At 31.8% G+C, this 20426-nt stretch overlaps 1 protein-coding gene across 1 annotated transcript; it reads right to left on the bottom strand.

Annotated features, from left to right (window-relative positions):
• Positions 1-223: 223 nt before the first annotated feature.
• On the bottom strand, positions 224-6854 carry LOC127730525 (uncharacterized). Its single transcript, XM_052238957.1, has 3 exons — positions 6738-6854; positions 5499-5592; positions 224-4622 (listed from the first exon to the last, which is right to left on the bottom strand). Exons 2-3 carry the CDS (start codon positions 5581-5583, stop codon positions 3208-3210), a joined length of 1500 nt encoding a protein of 499 aa, XP_052094917.1. The 5' UTR covers positions 5584-5592; positions 6738-6854; the 3' UTR covers positions 224-3207.
• Between the last annotated feature and the right edge of the window lie 13572 nt (positions 6855-20426).

Genomic DNA, 20426 nt, shown 5'->3' with positions numbered 1-20426 from the left:
TCGAAATAAATGACACGTTTTATTTGTAATTTTGAAAATGAAATGCTATCCAAAGATTTGACTATGTCCTTTAAAGTGTATGATATTATCTCCGTGCCTACAACACTCAACTAACCTTTTAACAACAAGACTGTCTTGCACGTGTAATTATTACCTTTCTCAATAACGTTCTTTTCTCCTTTACTGACAAGACGCAAACTACTATGGAAGAATCTAATTTCAATGACATATACATATATATTTATTTTTGGAGAGTAACAACAAGGAAGAGAAATTGACGTCTTATTTCAACTCAGCAAAACCCATTTGAACTTGAACTCTGCTACAATATATCATATTCTTAAACATCTAAAAAGGTTAATTTAATAACAGTAAATATCATATTTTAATATTCTTTTAGAATACAATGACAATGATTACATGTTATTAATGTTTTAATTTGAATGTCACTTCGTGTTACAACGTATTGACTTTTGACAATTAATAGGATCATAAAGATCATTCTCCCCATCGTGAATTAACATTTACTACCATAAGGATGTTCACAATGTAATAGATCAGTTTTAATGTCTGATAAAACCGGAATATATTTGACTTTTAGTAATGATAATTTAAATGTCGGTGCTACATGTTTTCTTGATAAACCTAATTTTTGCAAAAGGCAAATTTATTTCGATACATATTTGGAGAATCTTGTATGTAAAAGTCAATCATATTTTCAGTTTGAATGTCCCTTTGGAACCTTTCGTCTCACTTTCACTTTCGTGAATTATTTTTATGCTGTTCCGAATTCAAAGTTTTATAATAAAACATTAATATAAATCTTATTCTGAGGACTGAAGTCTTTACATAATTAAATGATGCGGTCCAGTATAATTATACAGCAAGACACATACATTTAATTAAAGAAAAGTACAATTGCATGTTATGTAGATACATATACATAAAATCCGAAATAAATTAAATAACAAACGTTAATGTAACACAATGAATTCAATTATGTCAATACTACAAAACTAGAAGATCATATCAGAACAGCACATGCATTCTTATAAGTCTTATAATGATCACGTTCCAGCTGTACATCACCAACCTCGTGCGAAAATGTTCTATTAAAGGGACATTAGCTGTCAAATTCATGTTCACCGATTTGACCCAAATTCTCATATTTGATTTATATTATATACTAAAACGCATATTCAAATTACAAATGTCCAAAAGAAACAATTAACAATATATGGACTAGTTATAATGATAATGTGTAGACTAGACGCCATCTAATTATCCATCGAGATGACCTCCGAAGACTGATGACGGTCATACAGATCCCGATATAAACATAGATATAAATATAAATAGACAAACAATCACGTGCAATCGCATATTGACGATTTTTCTAGGCCTGTTTGGTTTCATGTTATATATTAAAAATATATGTAAATCATCGTTTTACCTGTATAGATATTGATGTTAATGCTAAAAAACACATCCTTTTGACAAAGTATAGAGAAATACATATGTATACTATATACAATGAATACTGAAATACAATTAGTGCAAGACAAAAATAGGGATGGATTCATACTAGATTAATCCTGGAGTACACTCAGCTATATTTATGATTCTGATAAATTTGCAAAGTTTAATAAGCTTTGCTTGCGTTTTGAATGAGAATATTTTTTTCTCCACTAAAGCTCAAACTAAAAGATTTAATTGTTGACCTGTCAGTAAATAATACACCAGCAATGTTTTAATAGCTTATTTGACGAAATTGAAACAAGCTGACTTATAATAGCGAAATATTATTTCTATATTCCGTTTTTTAAAATGATTAATACCAAAAAAAAAAAAAAAATAACATTTAGATTTTTGTCTAATTCTTAGCGAATTCCCCTTCAACTTGATTTGCACTTCTATGTACTAAGTTTGTAAAACAACCGCCAATTCTTACAAATAACAAAGGAGAAAAAAAACTTCTTCCGAATAGTTCTGCTGTAGATAAATTTCCATTCTGTTTACCACGCGATGACGCACTCTTCCGACGTATAAAAATACCAAGCAGTTTTGACATACGCGTTTGCTGTGAATAAACCATGTAATCGTAATTTGATTTTACTTCTTTTGTGAAAGTCGGAGATGCCGGAATCACAATAATTTTTCGTGCAGGAGAGTTTTGTAAATTTCGTGGAGTAGAGTTTTGTAACTTTGAAGGAGATAATCCTTTATGAACTCATCATTGATTCTGCGAACGTATTTGAAACTAAAGTATTGACCCTTTCCTGAAAGAATATTGAAGATTTAAATTGTGTTCATATTCACGGAACTGACTTTTAACATTGTAAAAATGATAATGGCCATCATGCCATACAATACTTTACAAAAGAAATGTACTCCATTGTTACAAATGAAATATCGGTCCAGTTAAAAAAATTCAAGTAGGTTAATATTTTATAATAATTCAGGAAACGAATAGGTATATAATTATTGATTGTTAAGAAATTTAGATACAATATTTTTTACATGAAGAGATATTGGCGATTTAAAAAAATCATTTACCACACAGTAAAAACAATCATTAAAAAAAATAAGATAAAGAGCACAACAACAAAAACAAAACTACAAAAAAAATATGTTTGAAAAAAGAAGCAGAAATCCAAATGAAAAACAAAACCAAAAAAACACGCAATAACCACCCACCCCCTTAAAACAAAAACAAAGATTTTCTTAACTAATAACGAAATATTATTTCTATCATGATTCCGCTTTTTAAATGTTTGAAATTAAAAAAAAAAAATCAGATTTTGATTTTTTGTCTTATTCTTAGCTAATGCCCCGTATGCAATTATATGTTATATGTTCTAAGTTTGTAAAACAATCGCCAAAACGACTTCTGTTCTAATAACTTTCTCAGTAAATTAAAGATACTTTTATGAGAAAATTGATAGAAAGAAATAAAATATAAGAAAGCAATTTCAATCAGTCAATTGTTATAATGAAAATAACACACAGACAAAAGGTTGTGTCAATATATATAACAAGCAGACAAAATGTTGTGTATATTTGACTGTCATACTGTGATAGCTCAGGCGCTTCTTGGAATCATGATAATCATTTTTTTTCTTCAAATGTATATCAAAATCACAACTCTTAACATAGATAATGTATTGTAATAGTTTGAATCTTTTGTCTTTCTACTGAAAACACGTGTTATGGTTTCAGCACAAGTGACAAAAGCGTTGGGTCAGTCAACACTTGGTCTAGTTGCCCAGTTTGGGCTAATGTTTCAATAAACTTCCCATTTGTAGTAGTATTACTGTATTGTAAAATCTCTTCTAAAACGTTAGGTACAAGAAGAAGGTCCTGTATTAAGTCTACTCTCGATAATGTTATGAGAACGTCTATTTGAGGTTGCAGCACAGCATTATTTAGGACAAGAGTCATTAAGTGCGGACTAGCTACCAAATACTCAATGTCGCCCGAATGCGATAGAGCTACGATAAGTTGTATCCGACTTCCATTTGTAACGTAGTTTAAAACTTGATCGAATATTTTAGGATTTTCGATAAGTTCCTGTAGCATATCACCTAATCCCAATGTAACAATAGCGTCCTTTTGAAGGTCAGTCAGCACTTTATCGGTAATCATTTTGAAAGCAATAGGATAATCAACGAATTCTTCCAATAAATCTGTTGTGGATAGTTTCTGTATAAATTCCGCTATTGCAGGATTTCTACTTGCATTGAGTGCTTGTTCCATTACCTTCGGTGATTCAGCAACCTCAGAAATCCAACTGGTTGTCATTAAGGTCTCCAGTGTCCGTATTTGACTGGGTGTACCTTCAGCTCTAAGAACGATGACAAAACTAGCAGGTTGCTCTATTAAAATTTTGAGGTTATTATGACTTGCGAGGCTACCAATCATATCTAACTGGCCTTTGGTTGTAATGTTAAACATGTGTTTTGCCACTGATGGAAATTGTTGTAATAAATCTAACTGCCCAAACGATTCTAGTATTTGTTCAATCTCTTCTCTAGTTGGAGCGGTTTCATTCGTTTGAGTTACTTCTTGGAGTTTGGAAATAGGTATTCCATTTGATATAGCAGTATTTAGGTCTTTTCCTACAAATAACATAGGAGACGAAAAACTTCTTCCGAATAATTCTGCTGTAGATGAATTTCCGTTCTTTTTACCACGTGATGACGCACTCTGCCGACGTATAAAAACACCAAGCAATCTTGACACATGCGTTTGCTGTGGATAAACCATGTCATTGAAATTTGATTTTAATTCTTTTGTGTTTGTCGGAGTTGCCGGAATCACAATCATTTTTCGTGCAGGAGAGTTTTGTAAAGTCCGTGTGGTAGTAGAACTTTGTACATTTCGTGGAGTAGTGACTTGTAAATTTCGTGCAGAGAAGATTTGTAAATTTCGTGGAGGAAAGATTCGTACATTTCGTGGAGGAAAGTTTCGTACATTTCGTGGAGGAAAGTTTCGTAAATTTCGTGGAGGAAAGTTTCGTGAATTTCTTGGAGTAGAGTTTTGTAACTTTGAAGGAGATAATCCTTTATGAACCTCATCATTGATTCTGCGAACGTATTTGAAACTTAAGTACTGACCCTTTCCTGAAAGAATATTGAAGATTTAAATGTGTGTGCATATTCACGAAACTGACTTTTCCAATAAAAACATGATAATGTCCATCATAACAAACATTACTTTACAAAAGAAATGTACTCCATTGTTACAAATGAATTATCGGTCTAGTTAAAAAAAATCGATAAGGTTTATATTACAGTGTATATAGAATTTAAGTAATGGTAGATAAGTATGATTGTTGATTGTTATGAAATTTAGATACAATTGTTTTTACATGGAGGGAGTTTGGAGATTTAAACAAATCATTTACTACAAAGTAAAGAAAGCATTAACAAAAACCAAAAATAAATATAAAAAGCAAAACCTAAAGCTAAAAATAAAATATTAATTTTAACAAAAAATGCCAAATAAATGCCAAAAAAAAAAACCCAAAAAAAACAGGCAATGAAAAACCAAAAACAAAGTTTTTTAACCATATTTTTTCAGTCTACTTGTACTGTTAAAGTTCCCTCTCTCAAAATAAATACATTTCGGTAAATGAGTAATTTTTAGGAAATGCAAACTTTTATTGCTATCTAAATTCAAAAATGAAAATAAATGAAAACCTACTCTTCGAATAGTATATTTCTAGTAATGCCGAATTTATGTTATCTTGACGAAAGATATATTTTTACAAATGTTTTTGTGCGAATCTTTGAATACGATGAGGTCAAATGGCTTTTGTTTACACCAACAAAAAATAGGCAGAAATAATAAGAGGAAATGTAATATGGTGATGTATATACGGCAGCATCAGTTTACAAAACAAAACTCATAAAGATCGTTATAAGAAGATGATTAATTTCCCTGTATGCAAACCTACTCAATTATCAGTTGCACGATAACTTATGATATATACTTACCACTTAGTTTTCCAAACGTAACACATTCATTTCGGATGTCAAAGCTCACAAGTATCACAAGGATGGCCAGATATAGATGTAACATTTCTCGTAGCTGAAAAAAAATTGAATAGACTTTAGAGCTGGATAATACAAATTAAAATGCAAAAAGGTTAGTCTCTTGATGTGTGTGTACATATCTATTTTAAGTTTGATCTTTTGACCTAACGATACGACGATTTTGTCAACTGAAATGCAGACACATCAAATCTTGCTATGAATTTAAAACGTCATGTTGTTTAAAACGCTGGGGACATTTAGCGATTGCAAAACAAAGTATAACTAAATATGATGCATGTAGTACATATTATAAAAATGGACTGTTACCTTTATTATATTATTGCGTTTCCAAGTTTCCAGTCGTTGATATTTTTCAACATCAATGAATATCACAATATTATTCCTGGCAGCATTATCTTCTTACTAAGTGGCTTTCGTCAATCAGATCAATAACAGGATATTTTAAATTTTAATTTTGTCTCTGCATATAATACAATAGATTTGGGAGCAGAAACATTCAGAATTGCATGTTTTGCAACAGACTGAGTAAGATAAAAGCAAACCTGACAAATTCCGAACTTCCTTATTGTCTTATTAGTAAAAACTAGTCATCGTTACTTGGCATTCTAATCAACAAGTCATGTTTTGGTTAAATACAACATGCATATTAACATAGGACATACATGTTAAATTTATTTGATTCATAAATGACCATATTTATTTAAATCCAAAACCATATACTTAATTCAAAAATAAAAAAAAATAAAACGTTTTCCTAGACTTGTTTAGAGACCACACGCACAGTATAGATATATGGCAAACATGGTTGATGACTTCATTCATCAGCTTCCACTTCACGAAAGCTAACTTGCTTCCAACCGAAATGTGAAGAAGTTACGAAATCAAATACAACACACTCTGTTGCTTCATTCTTACTAAACACAATGAGAAATGATAAATCTGTTTACATAAACATGCATACAAGCATAACCTCATTTCCCACACAGAAAATATAAAAAGTTATAATATATAATAACAGACAACAAAATTAAAATATGGTGAAAAAAAAAAAAAAAATCCTATAAGCATATTTTTTGTAAGACAATCTATTTGTTATAAAAGTTGCAATATAATTGTTCTTTGAAACATAATAAACAATCTTTAGATTTAACATTAAAATTAATAGAAAATCTAACTTACTTAAGTTCAAACTTTTATCTAGTCCAACAATGTGTCAAGTGAAAGTAAACAAACAATCTTTAAATTAGAATCTTTAACAGGTCATTTCCTAAATATATAAAAACGGCTGACGTATACTTAGGTGTGTTTAGATCGGTTATTTACCACGAAATGAAACCTCATTTTGCATATCATTAAAATTTTCACTAATTTTTTTGAATTAATCATGAATAATCTATCAATTTTTGACTATTAAAAAGTGCTGATTTATAGGATAAAAATATATTTCTTGTTCTTAACAGTAAAGATAGATAATTTGATATATGTAGGTGACATGTGATAGACATATGAGGTCTCATCTATTAAAATGTGAAAAAAAAATATGACTAAAGCGTAAATTGTTTAATATACTTGTATAGGGACATATATTCCATTTGTTTCATTGTATGATGTGTCAAACGTTATTATACTTTTTCAAATTGTGTTGAACTTTTGATTTCGATACAGAGCTTGAGGATAATAAATGTTTGATAGTACAAAGTGTTTGACACGTGTAATTTTCACATGTTTTCAGGTTCAATGGTTGTTATTGGTAGTGTTTTGTGGAATGGGAAATTTATAAATCAATACCGTTTTAGTCTTTCAAGTTGATTCGTATTTACATTTTATGACCGTTATTTTTTGTAGTAAAATTTGGTTAAACTTAATACAAACCTTTCTGACATTAAACACAAATATGGGACCGCAAATATGTACGTAACTAACCATTGAAACTCAATAAGAGGAAACCAACGGAGCACTACCATGAAGGAAATGAAATAATTAGCAAAGTAAAAAAATTGTCTCATTTGTCATCTAGTTTGGTAAGAAGACATCCTAGTGAAATTCGTGTATGAACTTTTAAATAGAGTAAAACAGTAACGTTCCGTTTTGGGGCAACTTAGAAAGTATACGTGAACAAAGTGCATAAAGGTTACGACTTATTAAAATACATGTACCTACATGTATGCTGATGCCGTGATATTCCGTTTGATACTCATAATAAAGTTTACCAATGAATTGAGATTTCATTTAAGACGTAGTAGTAAAAAAAACCCAGTAATGAACGATTTTTCCAACACCGGAATACCCTATTTTATATAGCAGTTGCCTAAAAGAACCTCGCAGAATTTCAATTTTTACTTCATAACTTTTTCTTCCGACGTTGACATTTAAAAACACTACTAATTCTTAAAACTAAATGATATGATCCGATGAGGATGGTGGATGGCTGTTTAAGGTCGAGCGTAAATGCATATTCAGGACGAGAACATGTTAATGCAATATAACTATTAACCTACCGACACGCTGAGGTGGATTTTTAATGTGCTAGTTCACAAGGTAACAGTTCGCAGAAAGACATGTCACCCTACCCGGATACATAATTCTGACTCCCAGCAGCAGTCTTTGCTCTCACTCTTAAATGCCACGTGCTTAGCGGAGAAGCAGCAAATACCAATTGTAAAGTCTTTGGTTTAGTTCGACTGAACACGATACCACGAGACCACCGAGGCAATGGATATGATACATGTGGTCATGTTATCAAGGAAACACGAGCACTGTTCAAGACCGAGAGGTTTTAAATTTTGTAAAGAAGGTACGCAAAATATAGCCCGACTAATCGGGAAAACTGTGGTAAAGTCATTAGCGAACCTCCATTTTATTATTATAAATCATTATGGAGATGAAATCAGTGGATTCTCTCTTAAAAACACATGTGTCTTGTTAATTAATATATTCAACTTTCCGAAAGTTACTTATTTACTTTTCTATTTTTGAATGTTTAACTTTAGACGTCTTTTGGATTTTTGTGACGTTTGAGTTTTTGTTTCATTGCAGTATACCTTTACCTATATAAACATGTCCTGACTATATACTCTATAATTAGACAAAACAAATGTAAAGATTAACTATCTAATGTATTTTTTATCACTCCTTTACATGTGAACTTTGGTTTTGTTTGACGAAAAAGTTTCATTTCTGCAAGTAATTCGTTTCAAATTTCAAAGTCCAAAACGTTTTACCATATTCAAATATCAAAAACATTAGAGTCATCAATAGTGATAAAAAAGGACAAAATATACTTCTTTTATGCATAGATGTATAAACCGTTTTAAACATCTATGTTTTATGCATTTAACATCATCGCATACGGAAAGTGTAGAATGCACACAGAAAATGAAGAATCTGTAGTTTGCCTTCCAGAAACCTCCTATATACTGCCGATCAAAAGCCTTCCAAACGAATTCTAACATTCACTTCCACTGTATATACAGTTAAATAAAAACATTAATGGTACCAATTTTACAGCACCAGAAACGCAATTCGACAATCAATTTGAATGTCTCTTCATTGATGCTCGAAGCCAAACTATTTGAAAGAGCACAACCAAACAAACGTTGCAGAGCTGATTAAACTAATGAAATCAAAAGTAAAGCCAAACCTGCACATACATACAAATAAATGTGATATAAGGTATACATAACTGAGACAGACGTCTGGTAATACAATACAACTAGAATATCTGAAGATTAACACAGATCTACATCGATGGGTAAGTGTTAGTATCATATATGTATATGTAAAACTTTAGATACACCAAGTCGACAGGCATAGTGGCAACTCTATGTCTAATAAAACACTTTCTGTAATGCAATCACTTTTCATTACACAGATCGTACTCTATCTTTATCTATCAATAACATATTGTAATTTTTCAAGCTTTTACATAATAATGGAGGTTTTCGATGAATACTATGTTCCGCTATATAGATGATGTTCTCTCACTAAATAATACAAAATTTGGTGACTATGTTGAACGAATCTATCCCATCGAACTAGAGATAAAAGATACTACGGATACAGTTAAGTCTGCCTCATATCTTGACTTACATCTAGAAATTGACAATGAGGGTCGGTTGAAAACAAAACTTTACGACAAAAGAGATGATTTCAGCTTCCCAATTGTGAACTTTACATTTCTATGTAGCAACATTCCAACAGCGCCTGCATACGGAGTATTTATCTCCCAATTGATACGATATTCCCGGGCTTGTATTTCCTATCATGATTTCCTTGATAGAGGATTGCTGCTCACAAGGAAGCTATTAAACCAAGAGTTCCAAATGGTGAAGTTGAAATCATCCCTTCGTAAATTTTACGGACGCCATCACGAGTTGGTTGACCGTTATGGAATAACCGTTTCACAGATGATATCGGATATGTTCCTTATGTCGTAACTACAATACCCTTTCCTTTTCACGAAAGTGACCTACCGAATTAGACTATTTACCGGATTTGTAATAACATAAGCAACACGACGGGTGCCACATGTAGAGAGGATCTGCTTACCCTTCCGGAGCACCTAAGATCACCCCCAGTTTTGATGTGGTTCGTGTTGCTTAGTCTTTAGTTTTCTATGTTGTGTCATCTGTACTATTATTTGTCTGTTTGTCTTTTTGTTTTTGGCCATGGCGTTGTCAGTTTGTTTTCGATCTATGAGTTTGACTGTCCCTCTGGTATCTTTCGTCCCTCTTCTCTGAACTCTACTTATGGATTAGTAATCGATGGACGAGATCGTCAACCCTGTTTATCAAGCAACAAATCGTAATTTTTTACATTTTTTTTTATCAAAGCATGTCTTGCAGTACTGGCAAGAAGGTATGAATAAATTCATCAAAGATACCAGGATCAAACTTTTTTATCCAGACGCTCGTTTTGTCTACAAAAGATTCACAAGTGACAGTTGAAAAAAAAGAGTCAAAAAGGCTTCATAAAATACGACGTTGAAAAGCATTTAGGACCCAAAACTCCGAAAGGTTTTGTAAAATACAGGTAAGGTAATCTATTCTTGGGGTGCAATATCATATTAATAATTCTTTTGGAAAAAGAGTTGAATTTTGTGTTGTTTGCCTAATTTCTTGGAATTCTCAAGTTTATAGGGGAAGAGCTAGACAACATTATAGTTATTTTAACTTCAATCTCAGAGAAAAAACATATTGTGATAATTTGAACGGAGTAACTAATACTTTTAGTGAAAATGGCTATGCGCTGATTTGAAAAAAAATAATTTTCAACACTGGATATTAAATTGAATTGATTTTGATCCAGAGAATGAGGAAACAAAAGTACATCCAAACAGCATTGAAACTGTTAAATATGTGAAAAACTATGAAGGCTAGGTCCGCCACAACGAGCAGGTGGATATATAGGATACCTCCGCCACAACGAGCAGGTGGATCTATGTGAAATTTGGTGTCACCACTACTTGCTGGCTTACTTTTAGTTTGTGATTTTGTGTGTCTCTGAACTTTATACTATATAACTAATCGATGTTAAGGATCTCATGAATGACAGGTGCCATGTATGGGACAGGAGTTGCTAATATTTTGGTAGCATCGTACCGCAGTGTGCTGGTTCATGTTATTCAAGCATTCGTTTTGTTTTTATTTACATTAACTATTTTTTTGTCGTATACATCAATTGCTCGTTTTCTAACACCATTCCGATATATATATGGGCGAAAGGACAGTTTCATGTTGTATCTAACGGTACAATGCAATACAATAGTTATTCTTTTAACACACCGCAAAATGTCAAACTATATAGGTCTTTTCCCACTGCACTGAAACATCACATTGTATCATATGCAATAAGTCGAGGAATGGATGTTATAGGTTACATGTAGGTTTATCTGACAGCAAGTAAATACGGAAATGAGTGTGGAATCAAGTAAGGAAAACTGTTAATATTTTACGAGAATGTTCAGAATTTGATATCAGGATGGAAATTTTGTACGCCAGACGCGCATTTCGTCTACAAAAGACTCATCAGTGACGCTCTCATAAAAAAGTTAAAAAGGTCAAACAAAGAAAGAAGTTGAAGAGCATTGAGGATCCAAATTCCTAAAAGTTTTGCCAAACACAGCTAATGTAATCTATTCCTAAGGGAGAAACATCCTTAGTATTCGAATTCAGTTTTGTAAACATTTTATAGCTTGCTGTTCGGTGTGAGCCAAGGCTCCGTGTTGAAGGCCGTACTTTGACCTATAATTGCTTGTTATTTATATTAATAATTATGACTATATCAATGATAATTCATGTCACATAGAAGTGCTACCTACTGGCCTCGTGATACCCCCAGGGAGAAAACTCCACCAGCAGTGGCTCGTCATTTGTCTTCCCCGTATGTAACAGTTCAATCTACAGCGGGATAGATTTTCTTAATTTTTACCTGTAATGGACTCGGATGGCATTATTGAAAATTAAATCCATCCCCAAATTTAAAAAGAACATATACAAAAAGGATCATAGAAATGGACATAACCTATAATTTTAGATCTTTTAAGTTAATTGAATGAATACATGGGGGTTAATACGGTTTCGTAAGATAAGGTTAACAAGCGTAAAGACGCCATACGCAAAATGATTGTACTTCAAATTAGATTTTAACTAAACAATACCGTTTGTTGCGAAGTAGCAGGGAATAAACAGTATTCTGTAATTTGTGATCAAGTGCCTAAAAAAAAGCAAAATTAATTTTAAAAGCTGTGTCCCATATATCTTCAGCTATCGAGACCACATGGTGCTAGGAATTTTTGTTTTATGTTTGTCAAAGTAGTCATGTCGATGCGATGGGTTGCCATATGTAGAACAAAACAATGGTGTAGAAAGTTTTTAATATGGTCTCTGCTGCAGCTGGTATCTATGATGAGTTTATTTACAACAACTGGGTCGATGCCACTACTGATGGAGGTTTCCTCCACGAGGGTATATCAAGCCCAGTAGTCAGCACTTTTGTGTTGATATGAACTATCATTGCTTTGGTCAAAATTATACATTTACTTTGCAAAAGCTTTGAATTTTTGTCGAGCCTTCGACTTTAGTCGAAAAAGCGAGACATAGCGATCCTACATTCCGTCGTCGTCGTCGTCGTCGTCGTCTTCGGCGTCCACAAATATTCACTCTGTGGTTAAAGTTTGTGAAATTTTAATAACTTTCTTAAACTATCCTGGGTTTGTACCAAACTTGGACATAAGCTTGTTTGTGATCATAAGATAGTATCTAGAAGTAAATTTTGTAAAAAAATAAATCCATTTTTTCCTTATTTTACTTTTAAATGGACTTAGATTTTCTGCCAGGAAACAACACATTCACTCTGTGGTTCAAGTTTTTTAAAATTTTAATAACTTTCTTATTCTATTTTGGATTTGTACCAAACTTGGACAGAAGCTTGTTTATGATCAAAAGCTAGTATCTAGAAGGAAATTTTGTAAAAAAATAAATCCATTTTTTCCGTATTTTACGTTTAAATGGACTTAGATTTTCTGCCAGGAAACACCATATTCACTCTGTGGTTAAAGTTTTTAAAATTTTAATAACTTTCTTATATTAATTTAAATTTGTACCAAACTTGGACAGAAGCTTGTTTATGATCAAATGCTAGTATCTAGAAGGAAATTTTGTCTTCTTCCAGTTTAAATTACATTCAGTCTGCAGTTAAAGTTTTTAAACATTTATTAGATTCATAAACTATCCTGGATTTTTACCAAACTTGGACAGAAGCTTCTTACAATCAAAAGATAGTATCAAAAGGAATATTTTTATTAATTTACTTCCTCATTTTTGTTTAGCCTGCGATTAACAGAAAAAGTAGGTGAGACACTGGGTTCCGCGGAACCCTTACAAATTTTTCTAAATACTTACGATTTTTTTACCCCTAATTGATTACCTTAACTGTATTTGGCAAAAAGTTCCGGAATTTTGGGTCCTCAATGCTCTTCAACTTCGTATTTTATTTGGCCGCCTTTTTAACTTTTTGAAGAGAGCGTTACTGATAAGTCTTTTGTAGACGAAACGCAAGTCTGGCGTTCAAAATTTTAATCCTGGTATCTATGAGTTAATTTTGTGTAGTCAACCATGGCTAAGACTGCTCATTCCATTGCTAAACCACGTGAAAAAGAAAAAGTTTATAGTATTCCTTTAACGTTATGTTTAAAATTCCGTTACCTTGTTTTTGACATATGAAATTTAACATCCGGCAAAAACAAATACATCATTATAAGTGGAATTTTTAAATGTCACCAACTCTCCAATCCAACAAATGCTGAAAATGCGAATTTTTTTTTTCTATTACCAACATCTATTGACCAAATGAGCCGCTTGGGCTAATTTGAAAAAAAGGTGTACCTAAACAAGGGCCCTTCACTCTTCGACAACTAACTTCCTTATCAATAACATACATGTTTGTTTATGTTTATTGGTTATAGCTACATACCTACATTGACCAAATATATGATGTAAGTAATTTCTATTGACCAGATACATCTTCTTCTACCAACATTTACTGACCAGATACATGGTCTGTTACCAACATCTATTGACCAAATACCCGGTCTATATGGAACATCTATTGACCAAATACATGGTATGCTACCAACATCTGTTTACCAAATACATGGTATGTTACCAACATCTAGTGACCAAAAACATAGTATATAAGCAACATCTATTGACCAAATACATGTTTTTTTACCAACATCTATTGAACAAATACAGTCTATAAGTAAAATCTATTGACCAAATACATGGTATGTTACCAACATCTATTGACCAAATACATAGCCTATATGTAACATTTATTGTCCAAATATATGGTCATCTATTTGTTGCTGTTTATCATATCTGTTTTTCGTTTATTGAAATGTACATAAATCAGGTCGCTAATTTTTACGTTTGAATTGTTTTAAATTTGTCATTTTGATGCCTTTTATACCTGACTATTCGGTTTGGGTTTTGCTCATTGTTGAAGGCTGTACGGTGACCTATAGTTGTTAACTTCAATGTCATTTTGGTCTCTTGTGGAGAGTTGTCTCGTTGGCAATCATACCACATCTTCTTATTTTTATATCTATTACCAACATCTATTGACCAAATATACGGTCTATAAGTAACATCTATTGACCAAATACATTGTATGTTAACAACATTTATTTACCAAATACATTGGTCTATAAGTAACATCTATTGACCAAATATATTGTCTGTTACTTACATCTATTGACCAAATACATGGTCTATAAGTAACATCCATTATCCAAAAACTTGGAATGTCATCAACATCTATTGACCAAATAAATGGTATGTTACCAACATCTATTAACCAACATGGTATATTACCAACATTTATTGACCAAAAACATGTTTATAAGTAATAACTATTGAACAAATGTATGGTTTACATAAGATTTACATATCTTTAAATCGAATTGTATTGAATAAATATATGGTCTACATAAAATGTAGACATGTACACCTAAAAACCATATTCTATTGAACAAATACATGGGCTACATAAAATGTATATATCAGAAAATCATATCCTATTTATCAATTACATGATCTATAAGTAACATATATATTGAACAAATACATGTGCATGGTCTAAATACAATGTTTATTTAAACATCAAATTTTATCAATCAAATACATGGTCTATTTGTTACTTATTCTTGACTAAAACATAGTATATTTTATATATGAATTCCATCTATTAAATACATGGAACAATTTTATGATGCATATTTCAAATATTCTTTACGTGTTTGTATGATCTGTGCTAAATACATGATCTGACTCTATATACTTAGTAATTACTTATATATGCCTTTGAATTGAACTTGTGGTATAAACCAAATACATGGTCTATACGTAACATACATTGACTAAATGCACGGTTTATATACAATGGTTACATGTATCTAAACATAAATTCTATTGAGCATATACCTGCTCAATTTGTAACTTATTCTATACCAAATACATGATCTATTTAAAATGTAAATACTATTTACCAAATACATAAGCTCATCATGTACATGGTAGAAAATTATCTATGCATGGTTCACATGTTCTTTATAAATAAACAGGTATGTACAAGTATGATCAGTGCCAAATACATGGTCCGACTCTAAATACATTTTTGATGAATAATTAAATAGGCATATGAATGGTCTTAATATTTTATTATAAATTAAGATATTGGCTCATAAAACATGTCTGTAATACATGTTTATTCATCAAATGTGCTAGTTACCAAATACATGAATACATGTATGTTCAAGTGCTCAGTTTTGAAAAGTATATCTGTGATTTTACCTGATGGAACAAAAGGTGAATATATTCAGTGCCTTTAAAACATTTACATGTATTAATATGGAAACAAAGAAACCTTTTTAATAGTTTTACAAAATGAAAATCTGAAAAACTAGAACTTGATATAACATTAAATGTATAAATATGTATGTAAAAACAAAAATGGATAACACAAATACATGTGGGTGTTCATTATACTTTTATGATTCGAGTTTCACTTAGACGAAACGCGTGTATGGCGTACACAAGTATAAACCTGGTATCTTTGATGAGATTTTTGTACTTATATTAATCTGTTTTGTTAATCTTCAAATACAAAAGTGTTGTTTTGTGAATAAATAGTTAAATGTGGCAGGAATTGTAAATCTGGTATAAAGCGTCGTGTTCTGGTTAGACATCTTTGTTAGACTTGAGCCAAAACATTATTCCCCATTTCATTAGGCGAACCCTTATTTATATAACTTGGGAGTTCCTGTAATCCAATCAAAGATTAAAGATCTGGTCTTAGATTAATGAGGGCCAATGATAACAGAACAATTTCAGGCGAAATGGGATTCTGACAGAAAAGAACTGATGAGTCTTTTTTAGACGAAACGCGCGTCTGGCGTACAAAATTATAAGCCTGGTTTCTTTAATGAGATTTTTGTACTTATATTAATCTGTTTTGTTTATCATCAACTACAAAAGTGTTGTTGTGTGAATAAATAGTTAAATGTGACAGGAATTGTAAATCTGGTATAAAGCGTCGTGTTCTGGTTAGATTCCAGTAATACAGTGGTTGTCGTTTGTTTGCGTATATCATATTTGTTTTTCGTTTATTTTTCTGTGCATAAATCAGGCCGTTAGTTTTTTCTCGTTTGAATTGTTTTACATTTGTTATTTCGGGCCATTTATAGCTTACTATACTGTATGGATTTTGCGCACTATTGAAGGCCGTACGGTGACCAATAGTTATTAACTGCATTACTTGGTCTCTGATGAAAAGTTATCTCATTGGCAATCATACTACATCTTCTTATTGTTATAATGAGAGCTTTACCAACTATATTTGCTTCCTGATTAGAGAGAAGATATGACTCTGTTCCCTTTGGAAACAGATCAGAAAGGTCTTTGGATGTTTGGAGTGGACCAAGTACAATGTATATCATTTGACCAAGTATATCATGAGGTCAAATGATCAATAAAAAGTAAAATAACAAAAACACCGAACTCCAAGGAAAATTAAAACGGAAAGTCCCTTATCAAATGGCAAAATCAAAAGCTCAAACACATCAAACGAATGAAAAAACAACTGTCATATTCTTGACATGGTACAGGCATTTCCTTATGAAGAAAATGGTGGATTAAACCTGGTTGTTTAGCTAGCTAAACATCTCACTTGTATGACAGTCGCGTAGAATAGATCTTTACATGGAATCGAGCAAAAAGATGAAATACTTAAATATTGCCGTTCACAACACTTTCATGAATTATGATAAGTTGACAAAATTTAGGGTATGTGAATATTTGTGCCGGATACCTAACAATCTATGAAGATATGTTATGAAGTGAAAAGATTTTGGTAAACAATAGAAAAAACAGTTGAAATTATAAATGTCACAATATGAGCAGTTCATGTAAATGTTCATACAGTCATTAATATTCCCTATTACATTTTAATATCCACATGTGGTTGTTGTTTTCTTACTCAAGTTCAAATATTTATTTACAGTTTGTTAAATGAAATAAATGTCAATATTTCTAGTTATTACAATACGATCGCTAGATTATGTAAAGCATTGCTGTGTCGTCATTCCATTTATTAATCGTGGTTTCATTTTCTGAAACCAACGCTTCTGAAATTGGTCGCTGAAATAGCCACAAAATCAGTTGTTTTGCTTGTTCGCTCAATATCATTAAGTTTGAATTCAATAATTTACTGATATAAAAGTATGTTCACGTATGAAATTTGTTTAAAACCTAACTTCTGAATTCTGTAAAAAGTAAAATAACAAAAATGCCGAACTCCAAGGAAAATTCAAAACGGAAAGTCCCGTAACAATTGGCAAAATCTAAAGCTCAAACACATCAAACGAATGGAAAACAACAGTCATATTCCTGACTTTGTACAGGCATTTTCTTATGTAGAAAATGGTGGATTAATCCTGGTTTTAAAGCTAGCTAAACCTCTCACTTGTATGACAGTCGCATAAAATTCCATTATATTGACAACAATGTGAGAACAAAACAAACAGACATAATAGGTAAAAGTGTCAAAAATAGGGGTAAAGCAGTAAACATTTGTGTTATAATCTCAATCACTATAAAAACAAACAAATATGTCAACAAAGAAAAACAAAATGGAATATAGACAAAGCACATACGCAACATTGAAACACAAGAATACAAAAAATGACAACAGCACAACAACACAATGGTTGGATGTACAAGTACCGAGCCACGTCTAAAGGATATTACCAAAAATGGACCAAACAGTAAACGTTAATAATTTACAAAGACAAATAAAAGAACACTATAACAACGTCAGTACCTAGAATCTATACATCAAGACCATCATGTATTATTTGTTGAAACGGAATATTTATCAACAAGGTCTTGGTATCTTCCGACGAACTTTTTTTTAGAAAAAGGACGAGACGTACTTTGACATAACCCTGGTTCATCAACTTTTTGCTCAGACACTGGTGACGTTTTACAAAGTCTGAATAGCAGCTGCAAGCTCTTGAATACCGAATGAGTTGGGAAATTTATTTGCAGGTAAAGTTGGTATATTGCTATTAAGGTGGCGAAAATTGATAATTTCAAAATTAAAATCGTCTCGCTTGTCATAGATTCTGGTACTGAGATGACAGCTGATGTCAAATTCGAGGTATAAGTCTAAAAATGAGGCGGAGGAAGCCGTGTCTGTTGTTTCTTTAATTTCTAGTTCAGGAGGATATATATTAATGGAACCCTGTCGGAAAAGTTTGGATTGTTTATGGAAAGAACATCATCAATATATCTGAATGTGAAATAGAATGATCTGGCTTCTTTGGTCATCTTGTTTGAAGGAACTCCGACTCATATGAAAATAAGAAGAGGTCGGCAAGGAGACGCGCGTCTGACGTACCAAAATGTAAGCCGGTGGATAGCTTTTATGACATCATCCACAAACGTCATAGGACGGGGAGATAATATTAGTTATATAGTGTGCTAGTGACCTAATACGATATATATGGGGTCAGTAAATTCAAGCGAATCCCCATATGGAATTTACTGACCCCATATATATCGTATTAGGTCACTAGTACACAGTGTAACGAATTTATCTTACAGACTATCTTAACATGTGGTATTTAGACTAGTGGCCTATCAAAGTGACTAAGTCTTCAATACTTAGTATTAAGAACCTACTTTCATTGGTCTATACAAAAACAAATGCCAACAATAACAACTTGTTAGCTTTAAATGTGTTTTATGAATTTATTTCAATCGTTCATCATCAATTTCATCGTCTGTTGAAACCTTTTAGATTTTTCCTCAACACCGTGTTGTTTTTTAAGGGACGTAACACCACTACTAACCGTGTATTGAAATAAGCCCCGCCAACTAACCCCATATGAAATATACACGGTCTCCACGCGGTTGCTTTTAACCAATCATATTCCTAGAAATGTATATATATAGGAGGTAAGATAATTTCACATATTTCGGTACTTATACATTCTTGGTTCTGACCGTTACTGAGGAAGGTAAATTCAGAAAAGCTCTTCAGACGGAAAAATATATAAAGCGTTTTTTTCATATTACAATGTAAGAAAGGGAATTTGCGAATAAATGAACCTGGAATCATCGCCTTTATTATAGAGCAAAAGAACAGACTCAAAGTACTTAATCTACTGAACTAGAAATCCAGCTAACTTACAATTTCATATCGACAACTGTACTTGAATATAGGTTTCATGAAGCAGTGTCTTGAACAGAACATTATCAAAAGTGTTCAGAATTTCAATCAAGAAAAGAAATTAATGAATCATTGTTATGAAAAAACGCTTTTCTTGATTTACCTTCATCACGGGGGACATTGGAACTCTGTTCTCTTATTCGAACAAGGAACGAGTACAATGACTGAAACCCCAATACTATTTGTATGATCAAAATGGAGTTATGTTTCCTTGTGGTTTTTGATAGTAGTTTTATTTTATTCACAACCCAAAAATTTATCAAAAAAATATTATTTAAAAAAACAGTTCTATTAATTAATGAAATGATACATAATTGATTTACATTTGTGTTTGTTAACTTAAAAAAAAAGTAAACAATTGACATAGTTATATAAGTAATTGTAAATAGTTGAGAAAAACCACATTGTGTAGGCAGTTATTTGAATTTGAAATTAACCGATACTGTCAAATTTGTTGTATAATACATTTTGACAAGAATATTTTGATGAATGACTGATTGTAAATTAAAGAAATAAAATACTAAATATGAAACGCAATTTCCCGAGGTAATGCCATAATCAATGTTAACGTCTTTT

The sequence above is a fragment of the Mytilus californianus genome, unplaced genomic scaffold (genome assembly GCF_021869535.1).
Source record: "Mytilus californianus isolate M0D057914Y unplaced genomic scaffold, xbMytCali1.0.p SCAF_2, whole genome shotgun sequence".
Taxonomy (NCBI): domain Eukaryota; kingdom Metazoa; phylum Mollusca; class Bivalvia; order Mytilida; family Mytilidae; genus Mytilus; species Mytilus californianus.
This window is presented reverse-complemented; position numbering and strand designations above follow the sequence as displayed.